This window comes from Halichoerus grypus, chromosome 3, assembly GCF_964656455.1.
Source record: "Halichoerus grypus chromosome 3, mHalGry1.hap1.1, whole genome shotgun sequence".
In the NCBI taxonomy this organism is placed as follows: Eukaryota; Metazoa; Chordata; class Mammalia; order Carnivora; family Phocidae; genus Halichoerus; species Halichoerus grypus.
In genome coordinates this window covers 83,276,755-83,303,837 of record NC_135714.1, presented here as the reverse complement: position 1 = coordinate 83,303,837, position 27,083 = coordinate 83,276,755, and the positions used below count along the sequence as shown (strand labels likewise).

General features: G+C 36.6%; 1 protein-coding gene across 3 annotated transcripts in view; it reads right to left on the bottom strand.

Annotated features, from left to right (window-relative positions):
• Nucleotides 1-769: 769 nt before the first annotated feature.
• The window catches only part of BANK1 (B cell scaffold protein with ankyrin repeats 1), a 307,010-nt gene continuing 280,696 nt past the window's right edge, over nucleotides 770-27,083 (bottom strand). For all 3 annotated transcript variants that reach the window (XM_036095806.2, XM_036095807.2, XM_036095808.2), the window contains 7 exons: nucleotides 23,989-24,054; nucleotides 12,745-12,920; nucleotides 8,868-8,931; nucleotides 4,191-4,220; nucleotides 3,111-3,166; nucleotides 1,748-1,812; nucleotides 770-1,498 (listed from right to left, as the gene is read on the bottom strand). In XM_036095806.2, coding sequence (XP_035951699.2) covers nucleotides 1,771-1,812; nucleotides 3,111-3,166; nucleotides 4,191-4,220; nucleotides 8,868-8,931; nucleotides 12,745-12,920; nucleotides 23,989-24,054 — 434 coding nt within the window. In that variant the 3' untranslated portion in view covers nucleotides 770-1,498; nucleotides 1,748-1,770. The remainder of the gene's footprint in view (nucleotides 1,499-1,747; nucleotides 1,813-3,110; nucleotides 3,167-4,190; nucleotides 4,221-8,867; nucleotides 8,932-12,744; nucleotides 12,921-23,988; nucleotides 24,055-27,083) is intronic.

Here is a 27,083-nt window from a genome sequence, read left to right as displayed (position 1 = left end):
GCTCAGCGCATAAGTATTTAGAGGCCTTGATTTTCAATTTCCATCTATGTTAAAGACCTGAATAATATTCAAGCCTCATCTTCCTCTTCCTCTCTTAATTGAGTCTCAGGTGAGAGATAATCCAATTGCTTTATAATTAGAAAAGTTGACATTTTACCTGTCACTGGATTTCACACTTTCAATAAGAATAAAGCCAATGATGAAACCGTAGGTATCAATCACAGACCAATATAGAGGTTTTTACTTTAGAGACGAGACACATATTTGAATTTAGAGATGCAGAAAATTATACAAAAACAGTCAGTTTTTCTACTGCTTTTCTGAACTCTTTGGGTGAGACAATCCACATAAATGGGGGATTTGTAATCATGTTTGGGTAATAATTAACCACGGTGTGCAGAAGGGCCTGCCATTTCTTGAAAGCTTGGATGTGAAACTACAGACTAGATTTCCAAGTGTCATAATCAAAGCATCATCTGTTCGGGATGAATCAAACATCTGTATTATTTTTTAAAACTCGAGGTTATTTGAGAATGTTAACAGTCATGAGAAACCTGTGATCAGTGTTTTGCAGAATCACTTTAAATAGATATTCCTATCACTGTTTAGAAGCGAGGGAAAGAATCATCTGTGTGTTTACTTTGTGGGGCTTACGCAGTGAAATTAAATGAGCTAAAAATTTTTTTCAGGAGCCTTCCTTTTATAAACTGGTGAGCAGAAGAATTTAGTGGTTAATTATTATACATTTATTTTGGAAAGTCAAACATAGTTTTAAACATTCATTTTATTTGCAGGAACCATACATGGAAAATCATAGAATGATAAAACTCTGTTCTATTCTAAGCTAGTAAGTTGTTTCTAAGACATAGGTTGCTGAAATTGTAAACCTTTTAATAAAGAATGTAGGTTGTGGAAATGTATGTTAATTTGAGATATAGAAAGTTAAAAAAATAATATTCTCAAGGTTATATGCAAATAGTCACTAACTAAGGGAAGGTTTTTGAAAACATGATGTGATGATAATAATTAGAGCTTTGAATGTCAGAAATTTAGGAAATGGACCAGCCACTTAAAAGGCAAGTATGTATGAAACAAATTTGTATTTTCATGTTCATTCTAAGGACAGAGGAGTAAACTGTTAAGGTAAGTGCTGCAAACAGGCGCAATAACTTTGTTACAGAGCATTTCACTTCTCTGCTCTTGTTTTCCTTTAATTGTCAAAATGGGAAATAGCTGCTTCAGTGGCAAAATGCATTGTGAAATGCAAGAATTGTCAAAGAATGCAATTGCTCTATGGCATTCAATTTGAATCTTGATATACCTATCTGAAGCAGGTTAATGCCAATAAATTGTGGCAATAACAAACTGTGAAATCCAGAGGTTTGCTTCTGCTTTCATAGCATGGTATTTTCCCTGAAGACAGCAGGCAATCCAAATGCAAGCTTGCTTCATTCAGAAAGCACAGTGTCTGCAGATTTTTGGGTTTCATTATAATAACCTGAAAGTGAGATCACAGGAAATGTATTAGTGAATAATGGATCAATCGAAATTGATTAGCTAGCAAAAAACCACCCCTATATATAAATCTTTCTAAGGAACAATCACCTTTAGCTTGAAAAATACACGTTTGTCATTTCAGGAGAAGACAATGAAATATTTAAAGTATTCTGTTTGCTAGACAAATGATTCCTTCAAGTCTCTAATAAGCCTGCTTTAAGCTTTCTAAAAAATACAGCTGATATTTTACCTTCTTTAGTAATCTTTCCTGCATCAGAAACCAAATTCCTTTTCAACTTGGAGTCGAGTAGGAAGCTAAGAAAAAAAAAGAAAAAGATACAGAGCTAGCATTTCTCCATTTTAAGGCGGAACAAAGAAACATGATAAAGTCATAGTTGCCTTTCATAGGAAAATAGCTTCTTAGAGGGAACTGGCAAGACATTCCTCCATCTTAAAAGGAAAGAAGCATTGTAAAGCTCACCGAGAGCAAAGTCCTTGAGTTCACATTTTATTTCCATTTTGAGGGAGAACAGCCTAAGTACTGGGAATTTATATTCTTTTTCTCTTACCCCAAATATTGTTCTCAAAAAATATGCCATGATTGTTCGAAAACATCTTTTTTTGTGGCTAGTTAAAATCAAAAGAACAGTTACCTGTGTTTCTCGTAAAGACATTTATAGATCTTGTAGAAGGATCTTTGTTTGACAAGTATATTTTCATAAACTCAGAGGCCTTGATGGTACCCCACGATTCTACTACTGTCCAGTGAGTTTAACGGGTCCTTATACTTTAGACTCTTTGGTCTATAGCTCACTGGTAGCCACAGGGTGGTCCAGAAATGTAAATCTGTCAATCAGTTCTTAAAGGTAAATGACTTTTAGGAATCCTTATGATTTACTCAGAACACAGGAGAGCTTAAAGGGTTATTAAAAATTGGTTTATTATGAGAACTTACCAAGGGCTCTAATTCTGGATTTTAGCAAGAAATCCAGCTGCCTCATGATCCTGAGCCATAGTGAAAATTTCCTACATCACATATGTAGATAGTTGGAATAACATGCTTGTTTTTGAAGAAGAATTTGTGATCAGGACATTAGCAATGTTGCCTTGAACTAGTCTTGGTTCTCAAGGCTGTTCTCTTTGCTTCATGTTATTTTTAGCTTCTTGTTAGCAATTCATTTTCAGTTAACTCTACATGTGAAGTGATGCTATTTACATGAACAATATTTTGGGGTTACGTTTTTTCCTCAGCTAGACTTTAAGGACTATATACATTGTGGTTCAGATAGACTCATCATATTACTATTGCTAAAAAAAAAACATGTATCCATCACTTCTCTAAGATTTATTTGGTCTGTACATGGTAAATTCAGCCATACTTTGGCCTTGGTGCCTTTTTCCTTTGAATTCCTTCTTTGCTTTTTTTCTAAATAGTTAATTTCCTTAAATTACTGCTCATGCAGTAATTTGTACACAAAAGCTTATGTAACCTATTCTGTTCATATGTGTTAAAATGTTTCAAAGCATAGGATAGAAGGCTCTACATTCTTTCTCAACAAAGTTCCTTTTTTTTTTTTTTGCATTTTATAAAAATTAACATAAATACAACCTACCTTATTGCGGAAGGGTATGTTATGTAACATATTTTCATTGCGGGCACTTTCATTACCTAGAAATATAAACTCTGTTACTATTTCGTCTTTCACATATTTAGTGATTCATTTATTCAACACTTCTAAAAAACAATATATGCTCTGAGTAGGATGTAGGTAAAGGGCAAAATTATTGAAGAGATACAAAGGGGCATATTGAAAGGGCACCCTTGGCAAGTAAGCTGTTAATTTCTCCTCCCCATATAGTTTGACTATAGGATGCTGAGGAGTTGCTTCTGTTCAAACACAATCCAGCAACTTTGAATAACAACCCCCGACTAGATTATGCCGCCGCCTTCTTCTTCGTTTTCCCCCATTTACCGTGATCAGCCAACTGCAAAGTACTCTTTTTAATGAAAACTTGTTCCTACTACTCCCCATTGGCCACTGCTCCTCTTGCCTTTACCACCGACTTTCCATTTTCCATCCCAGCCCCGTGGCTCGCTTCTATTGCTCTTCTCTGTTCCCACAGTCACTGCCTTGGTTCAGGCTGTAGACAGTTGCTCCTAGGTTAGTCAGAGCTCCCCAGCTGGCCTCTGGCCCCTCTTGACTCTGCCAACTTTCTGCATACATTCCTCCCCACCACGCTAAAGTGGATCACCCTCTGAAATGTTATTCCAATTTCATTTCCTGTCTCAGTAACTCCCACTTATTAAGTGTCAGCTCCCATTAACACATCATCATCAGTCTTTATAGCAGTTCCCCAAGGTAGAAGTCTGGTCTCCATTTTACATATGAGGAAACTGAGGCCTAAAGAGTTTAAGTGGTTTGCCAAAGGTGGTAACTGGTAAGTTGCGAAGGGCCGGGCCCATCAGAGTTCAAAGCACATGTTTTCTTACTGTGTAACAATGCCTCTACATTGCTATTCTAGAATCACCTCCAAGTTATTTTGGATGTCAAGTGGTTTTGCATATACAGAGAAAATCTACATGAGTTTTTGCACTGACCTGCCTAATCATATTAGGTTTACATTAATATGGAAACTAGTTTACCATGTACTTTTTTGTAGTCTGATATTCTTAGTAAATACCAAAAACTTACCATTTGGATGGTGCACAATGGTGAGTTTATCTAGAAGACAGAAAGAGTGCATTCTATTGAGTTTTGCTCAATATTTATCTTAAACTTTCTTTTTTTAATTGTTTGACTACTTCTTATCTTTGATGTGACTATGAAATTTCACAGTCTGATTAAAAAAATACTGATTTCTGGCCACAAAGTGTGAAACCATGTCTTTTACTACTTTTGTCTTTTTTCCTTCTGATGCTTGTCCCAAGATATTATGATTTTAGATATGTTAGACACTTAATAAAAGCTTACTACTCTGCTTTGATATTCTTTTAGCCTGAGCTACGCCATTCTTTTTTTGAATTAGCATTATTCACTATGTATAGTACAACTCAAACATTTTAAAGTATATAGGTTTATGACTTTTTTTTTTTTTAAGATTTTATTTATTTATTTGTCAGAGAGAGAGAGAGAGAGCACAAGCAGGGGGAGCGGCAGGCAGAGGGAGAAGCAGGCTCTTTGCTGAGCTGAGAGCCTGATGCCGGGCTTGATCCCAGGACCCTGGGATCATGACCTGAGCCAAAGGCAGACGCTTAACTGACTAAGCCACCCAGGTGCCCCAGGTTTATAACTCTTGACAAATATACACAGCCATGTGTCCATCACCCAATTAGGATAGAGAACATTTCTCTCCACAGAAAATTCCCTTGTGCCCCCTGACATCAATCCTCACCCTATTACCTCTAGTGACCCTGATCTGATTTCTATTCTATAGTTTTATCTAGAATTCCAGATAAATGGAATCTTAAACCATGTACTCCTTCATGTTTGGTATCTTTCATTTAGCATAATATCTGTGAGATTCATTCATGTTGTTGTGTGTAATAGTAGGCATTTCTTTCTATTGTTGAGTAGTATTCCACTGTATGAATATACTTCAGTATAATTATCTCTTCTTCTATTGGACATTTGGATTGTTTCTGGTTTGGCCATTGTAAATGAAACTGCTATGAATTTTGTGAGCAAGTCTTTGGATACACATAATGTCCCCCCCCCCCTTTTTTTTTTGAAAAATCCCTAGGAGTGGCTGGTCTAGGCCATAAAGTAGGTGCATATTTAACTGTTCCAAAGTCACCACACCCCTTTACACTTCCATTAGCAATGCATGCAATGCATATCAAGTTGTTCCATAGCCGAATCACTTCATTTTGACAATATCTAAAAATTCTAGTCATTATATTTGGTGTGTACTGATATCTCATTTTCTTCTGCTCTTATTGCCTCCTTCCCAGCCTCATCTTTGTTGAATATGTAAAATATTATGTTCAGAGGAGTGTAATTTTTTTTTTTTTAGTTTTGTAAGTTTTGTTTTTTAATTAACTTGTTCTTTTTTATCTAAGTTGTTAAATGTATTGGCAAAAAGCTAATTATATTTCCTTAGTATCTTTTTAATACCAGTAGGATCTGTTGTGATAGCCTCACTTTACTTTCCTGATATGGTAACTCTTGTTTTCTTTTTTTCCAGTTCATTTTTGTCATGGTTTTATCAATTTTAGTTATGTTTTCAAATAACTAATTTTTGGTTTTGTACATTTTTCTATTGTTCATCTCTTTCATTTTTTACTGATTTTTAATCTGATCTTTCTAGTTTTTCCTCTTATCTCTTTTTGGATTGAGTTTGCTTTTCATTTTCCAGTTTCTAAAGTGGAAACCTAGATCACTGATCTTAAGTTTTTCCTCTTTTCTACTATATTATTTACTATAATATTTATAGCCATAAATTTACCTTCAAGTACTATTTTAGTTGCATTCCACACATTTTTATATGTTGTATTTTCATTATCATTCAGGTTGAAATATTTTCTTGTGATTTCTTATTTGACCCTTCAGTTGTTTTGAAATGTACTTAATTCCTAACAATTTTGAGACATTTCTAATTTCTTAATTAAATTCTAATTTCTTTCTGTCATGGTAAGAGAACATAAGATTTCAAAAGGCTGAAATCTTTCTGAGAACATACTCTGAAGATTTCAATCTTTTGAAATTTATTGAAACTTTTTAAATATCCCAGCATATGTTCTATTTTGGTAAACCTTCCATGTATACCTTAAGCAGACATGTATTCTAATTTTTTCCCATGTCATGTTCTATAAATATCAATAGATTACCTATTTATTCACTCCTTAAAACCATATTTTTTATTAATTTAACTGTGGTTATAAGAGTTGCTTTAAAGTCTTTGTCTGTTAAGATCAACAATGGGACCATTTTTCTTAATTTGGTCAGTTAGCCAGGATATAGTATATCACCAGTTCTTGATGTAGTGTTCAACGATTCATTAGTTGTGTATAACACCCAGTGCTCATCACCACACGCGCCCTCCTTAACGCCCATCACCCAGTTACCCCATCCCCCCACCTCTCCCCTCTGTATCTTTCAGTTTGTTTCCCGGAGTCCAGAATCTCTCATGGTTTGTCTCCCTCTCTGATTTCTTCCCATTCAGTTTGAACAATGGGACCATTTTAGATGTAATTTTTATTGATGGCTTTTTCTTTTCTATGGATTACATTTTCCCATATCTTTGAATGTCTTCCTTTTTTTAAAAAAAAAAATTGAATACTGGACATTATAGACAATCAGTTGTGTATTCTGGATTCTGTAATATTCCTCTAATAAGTAATAAGTGTAGGTTCTCATTTTAGCAGGCAGTTTGATGACTGGCATGAACTTGTATAGGCCTGGTTTTGTGCTTTTTCCAGTGTTGATCTATAGCCGCCCATGTGTTTTTTAAAGCCCTCAGTGGGACTGAGCCTACAAACTCCGCCTTCCATGTGAACCTTGTAGGGGCTTGGTGTTAGGCTTTGTTAAGGTAGGTCTAGAGGAGGTCCTCTAGAGAAGGCGTCATGGTCTTTAATCATTACATCTCTTAAGTGTCACAGCAGGATGCCAGTTTTAACAATGTGTTAAGGAGATCTTCCCACTCTGGCAGGGCAAGAACTCAAACATCCCCAGTATGGCCTTTCCCTGGCTCTGCTCAAACTCTAGTGTCTCCTTTTGCTTTCAGTGTCCTAGAAGCTGTTATCTTGTATGCCTGAGTGGTCTTGCCCTGCACATGTACAGCTCATCTCTTGGCCACAGACTTGTGGCCTCTGAGGCTACCTCTCTATACAGCTACCTCTTCTTCAGTGATCCACCACACACATTCTAGAAGCTTTGGCTGCCCTGAACTCTGATCTTTGCCTCCTCTTGTCACAGGATTGCCCTGCTTTGCACAGACTATAGTCAGAAAATCAGTCTCCTGGGCAATCATTAGAGTCATCTTGTATATTTTGTCACTGGAATTATGGTCTTAGGCTGCTACTTGCCTACTCCCTGAAATCAACTGCCTCATATTTTTGCCCAGTGTTAGTGTTCTGTACAGTGGGAGGGTTTGTCTGGTACTTTTGGTTAGAAGGGGAACTAGCCGATTCCTAATTAAGACACCAATGATTAAAAGCATTGACTTTGGATTAAAAAAGAAATAAGCTGTAGTTTCTAATCTGTGTGTCTTTGGGCTTCTTAGTTTCTTACGATCTGTTTCTTTATTTATAAATTGGGACTAATGTCTACCTCAAAGGATTATTGTAAGAAATTAAAAAGATAACATTTAAGTATATAGTAGATAGTCAAATATTAGCTGTTACTACCTAATGTTCCTTAGTGAGGATATTTATATATTTTGTAATTTGATACATTGTTAAAATTTTAATCTTTTTCCACATTAGAATGGAGATCTGTAGAACTCAGTTATCTGTAAATCAGCTTGCATTTATGAACTCAATTATTTTAGAAAGTATATTTCTGTTTTTAGAAAGAGAGCTTAAAGAATTTTCTATGGAAAAGCAGATACCAATTTAATAATATGAAAATAAACTTTTTCAGGGTCAATTTCAACATGAAGCACTAGCTAAAATCTATGCAATCTTATTGAAAATGGAAGAGATGGAAATTTCAAGGTTTGCTAGTGGTTGTCAGTTTTTAATTATCTGTGCAGGGGTAAGGACTTGGGGAAAGAGTGGTCCAATTGCGACAACATAATTTATTTTCAATTTTGGAATGTGCTGTTTATCTTTGGAGAAGATTTACCATCTTAATAATGTTTGGTTTGTATTAATATGAAAATGAGTGGTTTTTTTTCCTCCCTGAGAGCAACTGTTAATTATTAGCAAGGGGAATCTGCATTGCCAAGAAGCATGCTAGCTACCAGGGAAAGCAACCTGAGATTTACAATTTAAAATGATCCACATGTGGACAATTGTGAGAACTGACTATATTAAGAATATTCAACCTTATTAAAAAAGTATGGCTCCTTAATAATTCAGTACTCTGTATAATGGCTCATACATATAAAAAAAAAACTAGAGCCAAATTACCTTATTTGCAAATTTCATAGAAATCAAATGAAAGAAACTAGCATTTACTGAAGGTTCATTATGGGTCAAAGAAGGTGAAAACTGTTTTAGATAGTAACTTGCACACAACCACTTCTGGATAGATCTATAATTACCCCTGTTTTGTAGACAAAGAACCTGAGTACCAGGGATTACATGCTGTCCATTCACGCAGCTGGGAAGTGATGGAGCACAGATTTGAATTCAAACCTGTCAGACTCCATAGTCCTTGCATTTTCTTCTTTATCAGAGTGATAAAGGAATAACAGACAAATCTTACCAGACACATTTTCTTCTTCTGGCCTTTTCCCAATAATGCAATCTCGTAGTTGGCGTAGTTTTTCCTTAATGAGGAAATGACCAGAAAATACAAGTGAATATTTACAAATTTGTCATGAATCAAGATGAAAACATCAAGTACTGTCACCAGGACCACCATGACTAGGTAGCACTAATTTGGTACTTACAGTGTCCTAATCAACCATCCCTGATATTTTAAATGTGTTATCTTATTTAATTCTTGCAAACCCCTGAAGTATGTATGTCATCATCTCATTTTACATATATAGAAACTGAGATTCAGAGAGGTTACATAATTTTCCCAAAACACACAGTTGTAAGTGATAGAGTCAGCATGGCGACCCAAAGCCCAATTCTTGTGGTTGCTGTTTTCCCAATCTAACACCTGAGGGGGCTATCTTGGCCATCTGGTGTCCAAAAGCAAAAGTGTGACACAGTGCTGATTTGCTACTGCCTGAGCCCATCTCCAGCTTCTGTGGGCACAATCTTTCCTATGAATTCCTTCTAAGAACCAGGGACTTGGAAGCAAATGATACATAACTGGATTCCCCTTCTTAGTTCATTTGTGATCTTTCTTTGCTCTCTACAAAACATTCTACATTGCACATATATTATCATTTTAACCAAAATGTAAAACAGGCTAACACTAAAAAATGTCCTTTGAGAAGAGAATCTAAGAATAACACTTTTTCCTAAGGGTTTCCCTTGGAACCCGGAAACCATGTTTTCTAAAAAGAGGGCTGTTTTCATTAGTGTAAGCATCCTTTTCTGGGAGTAAACGTTCTTCTATAGGCACTTACTGGTTATGAGCAGCAGTGAAGAGGGTGAAAGGCAAGGTTTCTACCTTCTCAACCACCTCACCTTCAAAGCCAGGGGTTCTACATGGGTCTTCATTATTCTAGAAACTCTTCTATTACCAACTTTATGTTTGTGCCATTTTCCCTCTTATTTTCTTAGGATAATACCTCTGTCACTAATAATATAACATCACAGTTACCCCCGATAGATTTATCCTCAAGGTATAAATGAATATTTTTGCAAACTACAAGAGTAATATCGAAGAGTGTATAGGAATGAGTGTGTATATACGTTGGGAAAATGGGGAGAACATTCCTTTTTCTGTTATTCAGGGTGTTGTCCAGGCCCTTATGTTAAGGGCTAAGAAAACATAAGGGAAAAAAGCTCCTTGACATTGGCCTTTGTAATAGTTTTTTGGATATGACACCCCAAAGCACAAGCAACAAAAGCAAAAATAAACAAGTAGGACTACATCAACCTAAAAAGCTTCCGCACAGCAAAAGAAATGATCAGAAAATGAAAAGGCAACCTACAGAATGGGAGAAAGCATTTGCAAATAATCTATCTGGTAAGGGGTTAATATCCAAAATATATTAAGAATTCAAACAACGCAGTAACAAAATCCAAATAATCTAGTTAAAAAATGGTCAGAGAAAAGAAATGGGCAGAGGAAGTAAATAGACATTTTTCAAAAAAAAGACATACGAATGGCCAACAGGTATATGAAAAGGTGCACAATATCACTAGTCAATAGGGAAATGCAAATCAAAGCTACATTGAGATATTATCACCTCACACCTGTTAAAATGGTTATCACCAAAAAAGAGATAACAAGTGTCAGCAGGATGTGGAGAAAAGGGAATCTTTGTGCACTGTTGGTGGGAATGTAAATTGGTGCAGCCACTGTGGAAAACAGGATGTAGGTTTCCTAAAAAATTAAAAATAGAACTACCATATGATCCAGTAATCCCACTCCTGAGTATATATCTGAAGAAAATGAAAATAGGATTTTGAAGAGGTATCTGTACCCTCATGTTCACTGCAGGATTATCCACAGTAGCCAAGATACGGAAAGAACCTAAGTGCCTGTCAATGGATGAATGGATTAAGGAAGAAGGAAATCCTGCAATTTGCGACAACATGAATGGACCTTGAGGGCATTATGCTAGGTGACAAAAGTCAGAGAGAGAAAGACAAACATGGTATGATAACATTTATATGTGGAATCAAACAGTTTCCTGAGAACTGGCGCACTGGGATTCATTTTTCTGTTGTTAAAAAATGTGTTCCTAAGCATTGTTTTTCAATAAAAATGATCTCTTGGGAAAGGTAGTGTATTAAGCTATTAATGATTATTTGTACTTTGGCCGAAACTAGCTAATTAAGGTACCCCTTAAATTTACCCAGCATTATAGCCAATTATATCTCACTAAAGCTGGAAACATAACAAAGGAAAAGGACTGACTGATCGTCAAACGGTATTCAGTCAGTCACTGAACTTTTGGCTCATGGAAAACAGCCTTAGTGTTTGTTCTTGTATTTACAGGTTAAATTTTGTTTTGTCTTGCATAAACAGTAACCGTATTCAATATCCCATTTTTCCCATATATTGGACAAGTCAGATCGTCTCAAAGTAGTCAGAGGCCACCTTAAATCCTTGCTAAAACAGTATTAAATATAAATACACAAACAAAATAGAAACAACCAAGCCTTTAATAAAACAACTAGTCAAATAATTTCCAAGAAGGTATTTCGGTTGGATCACTCTAAATTGTAAACTTTATTATGATCTAAGAGAATGAGGCGCAACTGACTTATTTCAACAGAACTTACTGGCAATGCTAGGAGAGTGATTGTGTAGGTCTACACCTCGGCACAGTTTACCCGTTTCAGGATAAGAGGGACTTTGACAGTGATGGCATCAGCACGGATTGAGAAGCAATGTTGTCATTCTGATCATGAACGATGATCAGTCGCAAAACTGTACAATCAGCATTTTTTCCCATTTGTTTGGCAAAACAACTGCCCTTTCTTGGCACTGCAGAACCTGGCTCAGGTCCAGCCACCGCCCACGGTCAGAGCTGCCCTTCAAGACAGGTGGCTTCTGAGAAGGAGTGATCTCGGAGGTGCTGGGAAAGTCCCCTTGCCTTAACTATCTTCTGCCTCTATGCCCATTTATTTGGAATGTTATCACTGGGATTCATTTTTCTGTTGTTAAAAAATGTGTTCCTAAGCATTGTTTTTCAATAAAAATGATCTCTTGGGAAAGGTAGTGTATTAAGCTATTAATGATTATTTGTACTTTGGCCGAAACTAGCTAATTAAATGTATTCGATCAAACAGTTTCCTGAGAACTGGTTTCTATGGCACTGGGGCTTTCTGTGATGAGAAGAAAAAAACTGTTGGACTATTTTGGGAGTAGGAGGGCCTGCAGGATAAAACAGAATATGGTCCTGATACCCCTCACTGAGGAATACCATGGGGTGTATATGGTATATTTTGTTTGCAGGCTCATCTCAGAACCACCTACTCTAATACCCTCTTAGGATGTATGTTATATTAATAGAAGACAAGCTTATCTGAAGTTAATACTCTTGGCTGCATTTGTCTGTAAATCTTGACTGATATATACAGTTTTCCCCCCCCCAAAGGTTAAGGGGAAGAGAAGAGAAAACTTACTATATTTCATTGAGGACTATTGCCTGATATGATTTAAATTATTTTCTTGTTCACTTTAAGCCTGGTCAACATAATATACTCCTCAGAATGCTGAGCACATGTTAGTGTAAAGATGCTTCACCTTAATTTCAGCAATGAGATTCACAAAACATTCACATAGCCTTATAAGATGATCAGGTATTAGCACTGATACACTGAGTCCCAGCATTGAGTTCACCAATGATTTGTAAACATGAAACGTTTAATTGGTAGTTCGAAAACATCTTTTTTTGTGGCTAGTTAAAATCAAAAGAACAGTTACCTGTGTTTCTCGTAAAGACATTTATAGAGAGGCTCTGCAAGTGAGTGAATGTTCCAGAAGGGATTGGGGTCAGTATTACCTGCTGAATCATTTCCAGCTCAGTCTTTCCCATCTGCCAATGTTTAAATTTCTCTAGGGCTTCATCCACAGATAGTTTCCCATTTTTGACCTTCTCCTGCAAGAGGATGAGTTCTTCCTGCCCAGCAGCAAGAGAGTCCACAGTGGAAAAGGCTTGACTTTCCATCCGACCTCTGTCTACAATATGAGGGGAAATGTTTTAACAAGAAGACAATATATGACAATTGGGGAAAAAAAAAAAAAGCACTCTAAAAACAAATCAGTAGAGCTTCTTGTTCCTGCCAGTCTACAAGCAGTTACAGAATAAATCAGTACAAAATTTTTAATGAGTTTCTTTCTAAGGATTGTTGTGCCTGGTACCTAGTGTTATGGGTAAAAACAACGTGTGTCATCACTGGGGGAAGAAAAAGGGACAATCTGAGAAGGAACAGTGTAAATTTCTGCATTGTACTAGTTGTGGGCAGTGCCAATTTCATGTTCTTTTTGTGAGGATTATTTTTAATCATGTGCACAAAACACTTAGCACAGTGCCTGTCACACAGTAAGCTAAGTAAATAGTAACATTATTGTCAATGATAAATATTTGTGGAATACATAATCTCTGTAGCTTTGGGAAAGGAGATCTCAACCAACATCCAAGTGTCACGAGAGGTTTAGGAGCATTGACGTTATTCCTGAAAGATTTAAAGTAAGCAATTCCTGCTTGTTTTGTAATGCACTGCTCTCTTCCCAAAAGAGTTTATTTTGCTCAGCACAATAAGAACATTGGATGGTCCAGTTTCCCATGTGCTGCAGCTAATGCCATACCACAGACCAGCCCAAGGTACAGTAGTAACAAACCACAGACCATGGATGAGTTCGGTGCTTTATTTGTCCCATGTAGTGTTTAAAGACAGAAGAGAGGCTGCAAGCCTGTGAGGATGCTATGTGCTCTCCAGACTACCCTAATCCCTGTCACTCCTTATGGTCCCTGGATGGCATCTCACTGGCTACCTGCCTGGCCACAGAACTCATCTGAGTTTGTACCTTCTTTAACAAGTCCAACCTATGTATCGTATTGTTCAGGAGGGATTGGGTCACTCCTCAGCAGTGTCTATCTCATGCAGTATCAAATCTAAATATGTTCACAGAGTCTAGAACGAAAGAATAGGTAATCCTGTCCAGTTGTGTCCTGGTTTGCTGTCCCTGAATCATTGCTCATTACTGGGAGCCCATCTTCAACAAAGATATAGATCAACTAGACTGTCACTAGACCAGACAGACAAGGACTTAGGAAATGGAGGGCATTCAAAAAATTTTTTAAAGACTTACTTATTTATTTTAGAGGGAGAAAGGGCATGTGCATGAGTAGGGGGGAGGGGCGGGGGGGGAGAGGGAGAGAGAGAATCTCAAGCAGACTCCCTACTGAGCAGGGAGCCCAACGTAGGGATCGACCTCACAACCCCGAGATCATGACCTGAGCTGACATCAAGAGCCGGACGCTTCACTGACTGAGCCACCCAGGCGCCCCTCACATTTTATAATGATAAGGATTCATTGATAGTATTTGGATTGGTTAGTCTGGAAAAGAGACATTTCAAGTACTTCATAGCAGGTTTTAAGTATTTCAAGGGAACGTGAGCCTTGGGGCTGTCTTGGAATGACCTTTACCGGCTTTCTTGGTTTTGAGAAGGATTCTAACAGGGAATCTTGGAACGGGGACACAGAGAGGGTTCCTTTCTGAAAAGATTCACATACACATAAAATTGCTCCATGACCAATCATTCTGATTCCTATGGGGGTTTTCTCGGCTTGTCTTTTTCTCTTCAGAAGTCCTATTCCCCCAGAACTAACAAGATGTCAACAGATTCTACACTCTAAATCTTTTTCTTCAGGGATGACAGAGCATGAAATCCCAGGAGAATTGGAGAAGCACAAGTCAGCCAGAGGGCTTACTGGTTCAGCAGCCAAAAGCACAGATAACAATTGCGATCTTAATTCTTATACCATTTGCTTTTTATAGGCGCCTCCAATCTGGGAGATGCAGTTTGCAAAAGAATTGTATGTGCCATTCCTGACAGAGTATGGAAGTTTAGTGCCATCATTTAATAGCTAAGACACTCAACTAGCCCCTTACTTGTGTCTTCCCTTTGACTAAGTGTGAATGCATTTTTATCTCAAGTAACCTATGCAGCTGGATTTTCTGCTTTTGTTGAAGTCGTCTCAAGGAAAGTCTTCCTGGAAAACCCTACCAGCTTGTTTTGCTCTATGTGCAGGGTTAGCTGAATTCAAAAAAATACTGAATCATCTTAACAATATTCATTTCAATTACCCTTCATCTTTCAAATTCTCGCTACTAAAATATAAGTAAGATGACTTTTTTGGGGGGGCGGAGTTCAGTCTTGTGTGGTTGTGCAGAGAACAAAAGAACAAAAGTTAGGAGCAGCAGGAGTTCTAAATAGAGCAAGTTCTGGAAATGAACTGTTTACTAAGTTTACATACTTCTGCTTTTACTCACCCATCCCCCCTCCCCACTAAAAAGATTAAAGCAAATTGTCTTGATAAATTATTATTAGCCATGACAAGTTGCAAAACAAAATGATTTAGGCACTTTACCATCTTTTCTCCTGAGGGTAGACTAGTCAAACCAAAACGTGCAACCTCTAATTTTTAGTAGGGTGTGCAAAATTGCTTTAATGCGTTTAGATTACTGTTTTACGGGGGATGGAAAATTTTTTTTTTCTTTCCTCCCCAAATTTATATTTATTATTAGTTTATTTTCAAGAAATTTAGTATGAGTTTAACATAATTATTGTTGAAAAGCGTTTGTCAGATTGCTAACTGTACGTATTGCAGACTCTTGGTCTCTTAATGTAAAAGCTTCAAGACAAACTATAGTTTCTGGAGTTTTAGTTCCTTTTGGATCAGTTTCTTACAAGATTTTCTATTTGATCAAATAAAAACATCAAGTAACACTGCTGTGGTGAGTGTATGAATCTTTAGATTAGGTAAGAAAGTAACTGAGCTTTTCATTAAAATTATTTCTATTACTGAATGACTGGCTAGAAGAACATTTTTTACTGAAAATTTGAAAGGAAACAACTTGATTGCCCAACAACAAAGAATTTAAAGTATGAAATATTTACTTAATAAATATTAAGTAGTCATTAAAATAATAATAATTAAAAAGATCATGTGAAAAAAAAAGACCATGTGGCAACATAGAAAGTACTTATTATATAATGATAAGTACAGAAGCGTAATACAAATTTGTATATACAGTAAAAATGTTGTTCATAAAATAAAGAATGGAGGGAAACTATCTTGCGATGATACAAGTTGTTCTATTGTGATAATATCAGAGATTACTTTTTTCTAATTTCCAGCTTTCTGTAATAATACTGTATTTAAAAAAATTTTTTAAGATTTTTTTTATTTATTTGAGAGAGAGAGAGAAAGGGAGAATAGGAGCGGGGGGTGGGGAAGGGCAGAGGGAGAGGGAGAGGGAGAAACAGACTCCCCACTGAGCACCTGAGCAGGGAGCCCGATGCGGGGCTCCATCCCAGGACTCTGGGATCATGACCTGACCTGAAGGCAGACGCTTAACTGACTGAGCCACTCAGGCGCCCCTGTATTGTTTTAAAGTAAGAAACTTTCTCCCACTTTGCCAAGAGCCTTCCCCATGGCATACAAACCATTGCAAGCCATGCTATATACACTGTGCCAATGCCATATCATACTGTACCATCTTACCAAATTATTTTGTAATTGAAAAGAGCTTGTCAGTAATAGAACTTAAAAACCCAGTAACCAAGATTTATATCTGAAGTTATTTTTTTGGCCCATAGCTAAGGAACTAGCAGGTAAATTAACTCTGGGGTTAAATTCAAAATACCTGGAGTGTTGAATTATTTGTAAGCTCCCAACAAAGTATCCCCATCTCTTGAACTTAGGGCTGCATATCGCCAGAGTTCCTCCCTTGATTAAACTTGAGTCAGACCCAGATTATTGCAATAAAATTACGATTTGCTGCATTACCTGTTTTTTATCACCAATATTTTACCTTCACATTTCAGAGATACTGTTTACCTTATATATATTTTTTGATTACTAAATCATGAATGAAAGGGAATGATTTTAGTTTTGCATTTTCTTCTAGTTCCTAGACAATTTTATATTATCTGAGCACCAGACCCAGATTATTGCAATAAAACTATGATTTGCTGCATTACCTACTTTTTATCACCAATATTTTACATTCACATTTTATAAATAAATTTACAATAATTACTTAAATGCAATTCCATGTTTTATTGAATTCATTATTCACCACAAATTCTTTAATACCATAAGTTCTCTTTGAACTTTTTATTTTGTTTAGTCTCTCATTTACTTAGAATATATTTTGGGTAATACTTTCATGATATACACAGAAATTCTATCTTTTCTAAAACCTTAGATTTCCAAGAATTATATCTTTCTTCTTCTTTTTTTTTTTTTTAAAGATTTTATTTATTTATTTGACAGAGAGAGACACAGCGAGAGAGGGAACACAAGCAGGGGCAGTGGGAGAGGGAGAAGCAGGCTTCCCGTCGAGCAGGGAGCCCGATGTGGGGCTCGACCCCAGGACCCTGGGATCATGATCTGAGCCGAAAGCAGATGCTTAACGACTGAGCCACCCAGGCGCCCCTTCTTCTTCTTTTTTTAAAGATTTTATTTATTTATTTGAGAGAAGAGAGAGAAAGAAAGCACGAGCTGTGGGGAGGAGCAGAGGGAAAGGGAGAAGCAGACTCCCCCCTGAGCAGGGAGCCCAATGCGGGGCTCGATCCCAGGACCCTGAGATCATGATCTGAGCCAAAGGCAGATGCTTAACAGACTGAGCCACCCAGGTGCCCCTATATCTGTTTTCTTCTTTCATGAGTGAAATAACAGACTAAATATAAACTTTTTAAGTTGCAATCTTTTCTTAATACACCATTTAGTTCATTATCTCAAATTTTTGTTACACAGATTCTCTAATTTTTAAAACTGATTCTGATTTTTTTAAAATAGAAAAATATAACTTAAAATATCTTCACAATACTTTAGGATTGCTTCTTCATCTTTATAATTAAAAATATTTGCTAGGGTGTTTTTAAAGGTGGATATATTTCCTTATTGTTTTCTGGGTCACAGTGAGCCCATATAGTTCCTCACTTCCCTATCTCCAAAGCTTTGTTAGCTATGTCATTGATTGTATTTTGTATTCTATTAAAAAAAAAGTACCAAACCTATTATATGTGAGTTGGATCTCTCTTCTCTATATCATCTGATTGTTTTTAGTCTTTCCCTGTATTGAGAACAAACCCTTCTCCGATTATGTTCTCAACTCTAATAACTGATTTTTTTATCCACCATCAGTCCTTTTCATTGTGACCAATGTGGGTTTTAATTTGCTACTGAAATTTTAGCTTCTAAGTTTATTTTATTTTTACCATACTTCCTCTTGTCACTAGATCCCTTTTCTTCGTGTCATATGTTTCATATCATCCTGCCCTCTCACCTAAAATGTCTTCCATGTAGTTTGCTTTCATCTTAGCTTGACCTTGACCACAGAATGTCTGCTGCTGTTACTTCCCTATGTTTTCTTTTTTTTTTTTTTAGATTTTATTTATTTATTTGACAGAGAGAGAGAAAGCATAAGAAGGGGGAGCAGCAGGCCGAGGAAGAAGGAGAAGCAGGCTCCCCGCCAAGCGGGGAGCCCAATGAGGGGCTTGATCCCAGGACCTTGGGATCATGACCTGAGCCAAAGGCAGATGCCCAACAATAGAACCACCCAGGCGCCCCTCTTCCTTATATTTTTAATTTGTTTATAAGTTCACAGTTTTCTGAAATTTTCTTTTTTGGCTTTTGTATATTGACAGGTGTCAGATACTGAACCTGAAAGTTGAATTGTTTAGCTTAAATTTAGTAAATGAAAATTTAAAATAATCCATACTTCTTTACTGCCTTAAAATATTTTATAAACAGGTAAAATATTTTTTAAAGTCTAAGATTTAAAAAATTACAAACTGTTAGTTGAAATGTTCTTATTGTATGTGTGTATGTATTTCCCATTATCTGTATTTTGCTTGCTTGGTGTTTGACAATCTTACTCATTAAACAAATCACTTACAGAAGTATAATTATCCTGAGCCTTTATGATTAAATTCTCTTTCCTTTTCTCTGGAGTGGTTTTTGAAGTCCTCATATTATTTATTTGTTCTCTTCCTCAATCCTTCTTGAAAGAGAACATATCTATAGAATCATGTTCACCAAGGGATTTAGTGTCTATTTATCCTTTGCTTCTATTCCTTGTGTTCAAATTCTGTTCTCTGCTCTAGTTTGCAGGGGATTTTGATGGTTGCAATTCACAACTGAGGACCCCAGGGTTTCGCAGGTTTGGGTAGTGCAGCCTTGTCACATTCAGGTGAAGTATGATTCTTTGGCACTATGTACTGACTGGTCTGTAAGCAACTAACTCCCTGCATCAAGTACTAACGGAATTCTTTTTAACATGCCATCCCTCCATCACAGAGCTTTATTTGGGGGTCTCGGGATGCAAAGTGTAACACTGAATCCCTCCTCCTCACTTTCTACTGTGGGCTTTTGACACATCACCATTTCGGACAAGGACCCAGTTATTATGCGAGTTTTCTCAGGTGTGACTATAATAAAAAAACTTTTGTGAAAATGGAAATGTAAGTTACACTGAAAAAGAGAACTGAGGCCATTTTTCTTTTATGGAGTACAAATGACCACGATAATTCTCCCTCTTTTCTTTTTAATATATCCACTGCTAGCAAAAACAGCCTGATGAAAATACCTCAGAGGCCAGCATTCTCTTTTCTCCCACGTAAGGGCAATACCATCTACATCTATGTTTCTCTGGGCCTCCAACTTGCAGAAAATTTCATTATTTAACATTTATCAGACTACTGCAGCACTGAGCATTTGGAGAGCACAAACAATATATGTTCCCTGACTGTATCTTTCCCATGAGCATTCACACCCCCTGAAAAGACCAGCCAACAATGACTTTTCAGTCTGTATTGAAGAATCAGTGGGCAGAGACTATACCTGGGGCGAGGCAGGTAGTTACTGAGTGGAGAAGATTTAGTGCCTACGTATTAAACACATGTGAATAGTTTCCATTATCAAAAATAAATGTTTTCCTTCATGTTTTTATTGACCTGATTCTCTTGATATATCGTTTATTTTTCCACTTTTTATGGAATTATGAATTTAGAGGAATGTGTCTCGAATATAAGAAAACAACATGGAAAGCATGATAACAAATGATAACAGCAAAAGTCATTTGTAGCAAATGATATAATAATACAATGGGGAGTGGTTGGAGATCTGAATTTTTATGTGAAACATGGAGTTAAGCATGGTTTAAACATGGCAAAAATTAAAATTATATTGTGCAGACTACTTTTGAAATATAACAGAGTTAGTGGCCAAATTTGACTACAATATGGCCTTCAAAAAAGTTTCTTTTGGTTATATTTTGTCTTTTGCATGGTGGTTTTGAGATTATTGCTCATTACTATTCTCACATGTTCCATTTTTAGCCATGTCTAAGGTGAGATTTAGGCAACCAAATTTTAGAAGCTCCACAAATAATTCTTATGCTCATCTAGGGTTGGGAGTCGTAGATATAGGCAGCTGGCTAGCGTGGATGTGCTCCCCCTACCTCCAACCTAACCCCATCCCCCAAAGAAATGGTTTGCCTTCCAAGAGTGACAGCAACAGCACATCCCTGATGAGATTCCTTATTTAACTGTGTGACTGAGGAGATTTGTGGATGTGACCCATAATCACAGGGAGGCAGTTCCAAATGCTAGGAACGCTAAACCTCATCAGTTGCCATGTACCATATTTGAGGTAAGACTACGTTAATAATATGTGGATGATTCCAGTGAGGATAGAAAAGGCTCCTTGGCATAGTCCAAGAAAAAGATATAACAAAGGGGGAAAAAAGGTGTAACAGGTATGGGAGATGTGAGAAATCTTGACCTGAGACTATTACATGATCTTGTAAGGCAGGGAAAATTAACCAGATATTTCCATGTCTTTGAAGAAGCAGCCCTTACATTCTTCCAGCCCCCTTTGACTTGATCATGTTCACCTAGTAGTCTTCTAATTACTAATAATATTTCATAGAAATTTTATTATTTGTCAGGGGTCTAATGAATCCAAGCATTCTAGTATAGACTTAATAGATTAAAATTAGGGGTTATAAATCAGTCCTCTACCAGCATCATTAACATGACTCAGACTTCAAAACTCTGATCAACTCCAAACCCACTGACAAAATTCAGTTCTCTGGCTTGCAGTGTTGATGAACAAACCCTTGAGCACCCTGGGAAGCTCAAGTTTGGGGAAGGTCGGAGAGCTGTGCTAGCAGCATATTCTGAGATATCACTCTGGCATTTTCTAATTTCAAAACCAACTCAGGAAAACTGATTTTAAAACTGTATTTTGATGGAAATTTTTATCTGGAGGATCCAAAGTCCTCACCATTTTCCCTATATTTTTTCAGGATGTGAAAACTGAATTGAAGAAATCTGTTAAGTTTCCATGGAAATGGTGCCAATTAATTTTTTCTGTTCCTCAGGAAAATTCCTTGACTTAGCAATAATGTAACTTCCTGGCAATCCCTTGGCAGTCTTGAATGTAGGGCATCCGAAACACTTACAATTTCAGTGGGAAAATAGTTGGCTCTTGTAATTCCTTTTCCTTCCAGCATATAGTGAAAGAATTAAATAATTTATTTAACCTTCCTTAGAGAACCTGTCTAGTCCCTTTAGGAAATCTTGATTCTGACAAAAATTTCATAAAAGGACCTTTTTTGTTGTTGTTCAAATAAAGAGATTATCATTGGTGAAGCAGGTACTGTTTTTCCAACTATACCATGAAATCCCAGGATAGTTAAAGAGTAATCATTAATTCAGGAATAAGCAGTTTTGATTGCCTAGTACGTCCCATGGGCTGGACAGTCATAAATATCTGAAAAGGTTTAGAGAAAAATGATTGGAGAGAGTAAAGAAATAGTAAAATTGTATAATTTTAAAATCTTCCCAATTATTCTTAATTATCTCTTCTGTTCTCACATTAGATTCTGATTTCCCTGCAGACTGCAGTAATCAGGGAGGTTTTCCAACATTTCACAAGGTTTAATGTTCCTCTTCTCCTAGCAAGTAGAACAATATTCTTTTCTTTTCTACAGAATTACTGATATCCAGGGTTAAAAGAATCTAGGGAAACTGCTCTAAGGTGACTAATCTAAAACATCATCAATAAGTTGGATTTAAATATACAGAGAGAAAAAATTCATACAAAATTTGAGTAAAATTTTCATATCCTAGCCCTAAAAGAGTTTTAAAAATATACTGATTGTTGATCTTAATGAAACAAATTAGGTACCAAGGTATGGAGAGATATTAATCCAATAAAATATTTTATAATTAGGTTCTTATTTCCTTTCACTATTCTCCCCTCCCTTTTTTTTTCTGGGTACAGAAGGGACTATTTTTCTGTACATAAGGTGAAGAATAATTTGTCTCTAATAGACACTAGCAGCCTTTCCTTATGTTGCTCTCTGGGGGTAGCCAGCGGACAACTGGTAAGAGTGAGAATTCCAAGGACCTCTTCATTCCTCTTGCTATTTGTCACCTTCCTTCATCTCTGATGGGTTTCTTCACATTTCCTCCTCAATTTTAACAGAATTTAATTAAAACATGATAATTGAGTAATTTATTTAAAAATGCTTCAGGGAAATTTTCTCCTAAAGATCTCAAAGCATCCTCTCTCTTTGTTTCTTCCAAAACTCTGTGGGGTATGTGGGGGAGTCCTGATAGGAATAATCTCTACTTTGCTAACTCCTCAGGAACTGTTTGATTCTAATTGTAGAATGATCTCATATGGAGGTTTGCACTTGTTTCTTGAGAGAGGTAAAGGTACAGTGGAAGGATAATAACCTTAAAAAGATAAATCTTTTCCTTCAAATTGTGAAATCACTAGAAATGGAAAGCTGTCAAATAGAGGTTTCTTTTCTTTTTTTTTTTTTCTACATGTAAATTTGTAAGCAGTATATCTATGTGTTCAGGGCCAGAAATTCAGCTTCATCATGTGCTGCATTCAAGCATCATGTACTTAATTGGAAGAACGATCTAAGTACCATTTGAAGGGATGGATGAAGATCACTCGTTAAGGACATACCTTTGCTTGGAGGACAATCCATGACGTCTTACGAGCAGGTCCACTGAGGTGGAGTGAGAAGTGGGTGCAGTCAGTGCCCAGCCATCTCTACGATGGCACAAAGGACACTGGCGGGGGGGGGTTGTTCAGTGGCTACTGGGAGATAACCTCTTGGTTTTATTTTAATGTGTCTTTCAATAATTTACTGGTAGCAATTTCAAGGCAATGCTATCTTGGACTGAAGTTATTTCCAAGGTGCGTTGAGATTATTGATTATCAGAGCCAGCCCCCTACATCTGTCACCTTTTACATTTTTCATTTTTGAACTTCAACCAAGCACTTATTATCAGGGGGAACATCATAATAAATAACCTGCTAGAGTTTCTCTTTCCCACTGGAACCATGCATGTCAGGGAAATCTTAGAGAGAGAGGAAAACAACGGGAACCATGCACATCAGGGAAATCTTAGAGAGAGAGGACAATTTTGCTACTGTGTGTGCTGTCTCTGTAGCTAGTTTTCAGCTTGTTTCTGCATGACAAGTAAGTGTTCCAAAAACTGCTAGATTAAGGGTGGAGAGCAAAAGAATAGTGAGACAAGGGTCCAATCTTTGATTGGAGTTCAATGCAGAGTACAGAAATCCCATGCTGGTCCCCTTCTTTGAGAAATCAATCATCTGTTCCCCCGTCCCCAACCCACCCAACTTACACTCCAGAGGCTTCTCTCTAATGGTCTATGAAAGCATGGTCTCCATACAGGTTAGAGAAGTTGTATTACTTGACCTTCCTACAGCCCTGGTAACAACATCATCAACATCACCACAAACATTCTCACAAGGTTGTTTCTTGCCTTTATTAATTGAAATAATTTTCTTGTATTAATCTAATGACAAAATTATATTTGGGCAAGACACTAATTAAAGAGTAAGACTAATCAGGCACACAATTATTTACTTCTATCCTCAGAGACTTTACCCAATATTCATATGACTTCTTTAAATCTTACTTAGAGATTATTGAATAAACTGAAGTTCATGTTACTACCTTGTCTCTTAGGACCATGGAACTTGTCACCATCAGATTGTCTTCCAGCTGTCTTTTGTTGAAACACTGTAAAAAAAAAAAAAAATAGCACATAATATTTACTGTACACAAGCATGAAAAAGAACAGACTGTGGAAGTCTCCAGGAAACTAGAATGTGATACCTCATTTTCCTTAGTAGCAATTCTTGAATTGTATTATTTTTGAGTAGGAGGATTATTAAATTTACAATTTTCTCATTTGCACAGCTTATCAGTCATTTTGAAAAGCATTTTCTTTAGGCAGAAGAGTGTAATGCTGATGGAACACCTCATTAAACTATTTAAATCAAGATATGATTCCATTCTGATATCAGGTAAAGCTAAAAGGCGCATTTTGTTAAAAGTGATAAATGTTAAAATCACATGAAAAATTCCATTTGCACAGAAATTACTCATGCTGACTTTCTGGTGATAAGCAAGGGTAATGATGGTTTCTTCTTAAACAGATGAAAAGACTGCTGTATTTCACAGATGTAATAATAAAAAAGATACTTTATTCTTGCATCATCTAGCTAGACCTCAGACCTATTAAAGCAGCTTATTCGAATTACTTCATTATCTGAAAAGTGCTTTGTTCTCATTTATTATTTCTCGCACGAAATTCTGTGAGACAAATCAGCATTACTCACCCCATTTTGCTGATGAAAGATAAAATTGATTGTTTAATATTTATTGAGCACCCCACAAAGTTCCGTATAGCTTCTGGCATTTGTTAATGAAAAAGCTTATACCCTTTACAACTTGACTTTAGAAATTGAACATCCCAGAGTTCATGCTATTTATTTTTTATGGGTAGTCTGCATCACAGGGTTTGGAAACAGCTAGAGGCCTTGGAGATTGAGTCCAACCTCATATGTGTAAAGATGAGGGAGGTGGAAGTTTTAATAACTTATAAAAGGGCTGAGTAATTTCGCAATGATCCCAGAACTGTTGTTAGTAGAGATGTGATTTAGAGCCTCAAGCCTTTGACTTCGACCTATTGCCTGGTTCTCCACAGCACTGCTACCTCTTCTCTTCCATAACTATTTCTTTTGAAAGATAAAGAAGGAGATAGAGGGAGGGGATTCACAAGAACCCTTGAGCACTGCCAGCATGCTTGGGTCTCTTGATTCTCTTAGCAGCTCACCAGACTTTCCTGGGACAGTGGAGCTGAGGCATGTGGGAGGGAGCGAGCAGTGCAGCTGGATGGTGCTTGACCACTCTGATGGGAAGATGCAGCCCAGCGGTTGTCTTATATTCTCTGTCTTTAGTTTTAATATTCTTTAGACCAATCTATTATCAAGGCCACACCTGTGTTTAATCTGGATGACATTTTTTTGAATTTAAAAAAATTGCCCCAAATCCTATCACATCAAAAATGATTTATTAAGCATATTTAGTTTGTCAAGACAAAGAGTAGTCTGCCCTACTGTCTTCTTTCAAACAGGAAAAGCAAATATATTTTCAAAGTATGATGTATTTAAGAAGAGTTATACTCATGAAGTACCATCATTTCTGGTTGAAAATCAATTTTCTGCTTCACGTTAGTATTTGGAAAACATGCTAAATATAACTTAATGGCAAGTTCTGGGCTTGTGGTTTGTATTCTTCCTTAAATAAAATATAATGATGGATATATGGTGTGTGAGTATATTTTAGGATATTAGAAAAATTTTTACAAGTGGTGCTTGATTTTTTTTTTCATTGGCCAGTTCTAAAAAGTCTTGAAAATATGAAACAGTCTTGAAATTTTAATAACAGGGGGAGTCTTTGCGTGCTTTTTCTGTTTTTGCCAATATTGTTAAGATGATAACTGAAAATGTCTAAGACAAAAAAGGCTGTAGTCTGGCATCATTAATATGGAAAATAATCTGAATCCAAAGATAAATCTGGACAACAAATTCTCCAAATAAAGAGTACATCGATCGATCAGTTTTAATAATTCTGCTGCATTTTGAAGCTACAGAGTACTTGGTATTAGTTTTTCCAGATTTTTGGCATTAATTTTTTAAAAATCATTTTACATCCTGTATGTGGTTCTGCTGACAACAAATGCCCAGGGTGCGTGAAATGCAGTAAATGCGACACAAGTCAACACTCTCTTTCGGTTTCTAGCCTTAGAATTATAAAGAGTGTTGTTTATTTCTTGTTGAGATTTCACCAGGGTTTCCAGCTGTTAGAGCCTGGGATCTGAAGGAAGATTGGGAGGGAAGTTGAATGTCTGAGAAGGATGGTTATCAAAGTGCTGATAACAGAACTTTTTAAAAGCAGGGTGTGCATCCTGTCACACCCCGCAGTACAAAGGCCCTTTCTCCCTGGATAATCTCTCTTGAAATTCCCTCTTAACTCACCTCCAGCTGCACCCATTTCCATTGGTCCCCTCCTTCCACCTACACACAAGCCTCATTTCCTTACAAAGACGCAATTAGCACATTACCAAACACACTGTTTTCTTGATGCTATGGAAGTTAGGAGGTATTTTTGAATGTGAGGTAGTCTTGGAAAAAGACCTATATTAACTTGTCTCCTGAAGAAAGCGCTAGTCCATCAAAATGATCACTGACTCAAACATGCATAACAAGCTAACTCTGTTAGCCTTAGGAAAAGGATAGGTAGATATAAAATTCCAGAATTCGTTAATCTTTCTTTTTTACGGTTAATATTAGCTGAAACATTTTAAATTTACCAGTAAAACCTTTGTTCTAAAAAGCTTTATACGCTTTCTAGTTACCATGCTCACTGACACAAACCTTTATAAGAGGTAAATGTAAAATCCATGATATCCTGAGAATTGAACATTGGGTTATGGGTCACTCAGCTTTATATATGAAACTACATACTTTTGTACAAGATTTGTGGTGAATAAGATGAAAGTCTGTTTTAAACATACAGAAATTGGAAAAATAACAACCCACCTATATGCCAGAATGCTAACTAACTTGGCACCGGGGAAGGGGTATAGTTTCGTCTTAATGTTAACAACATATGTGACATGGGAAAATGGCTTTCCCCTCCTGGCACTTTATTTTCTTGCTGATAAAGGTGGAGCTCAGATGAGATGATCTCTGATGTCTCAC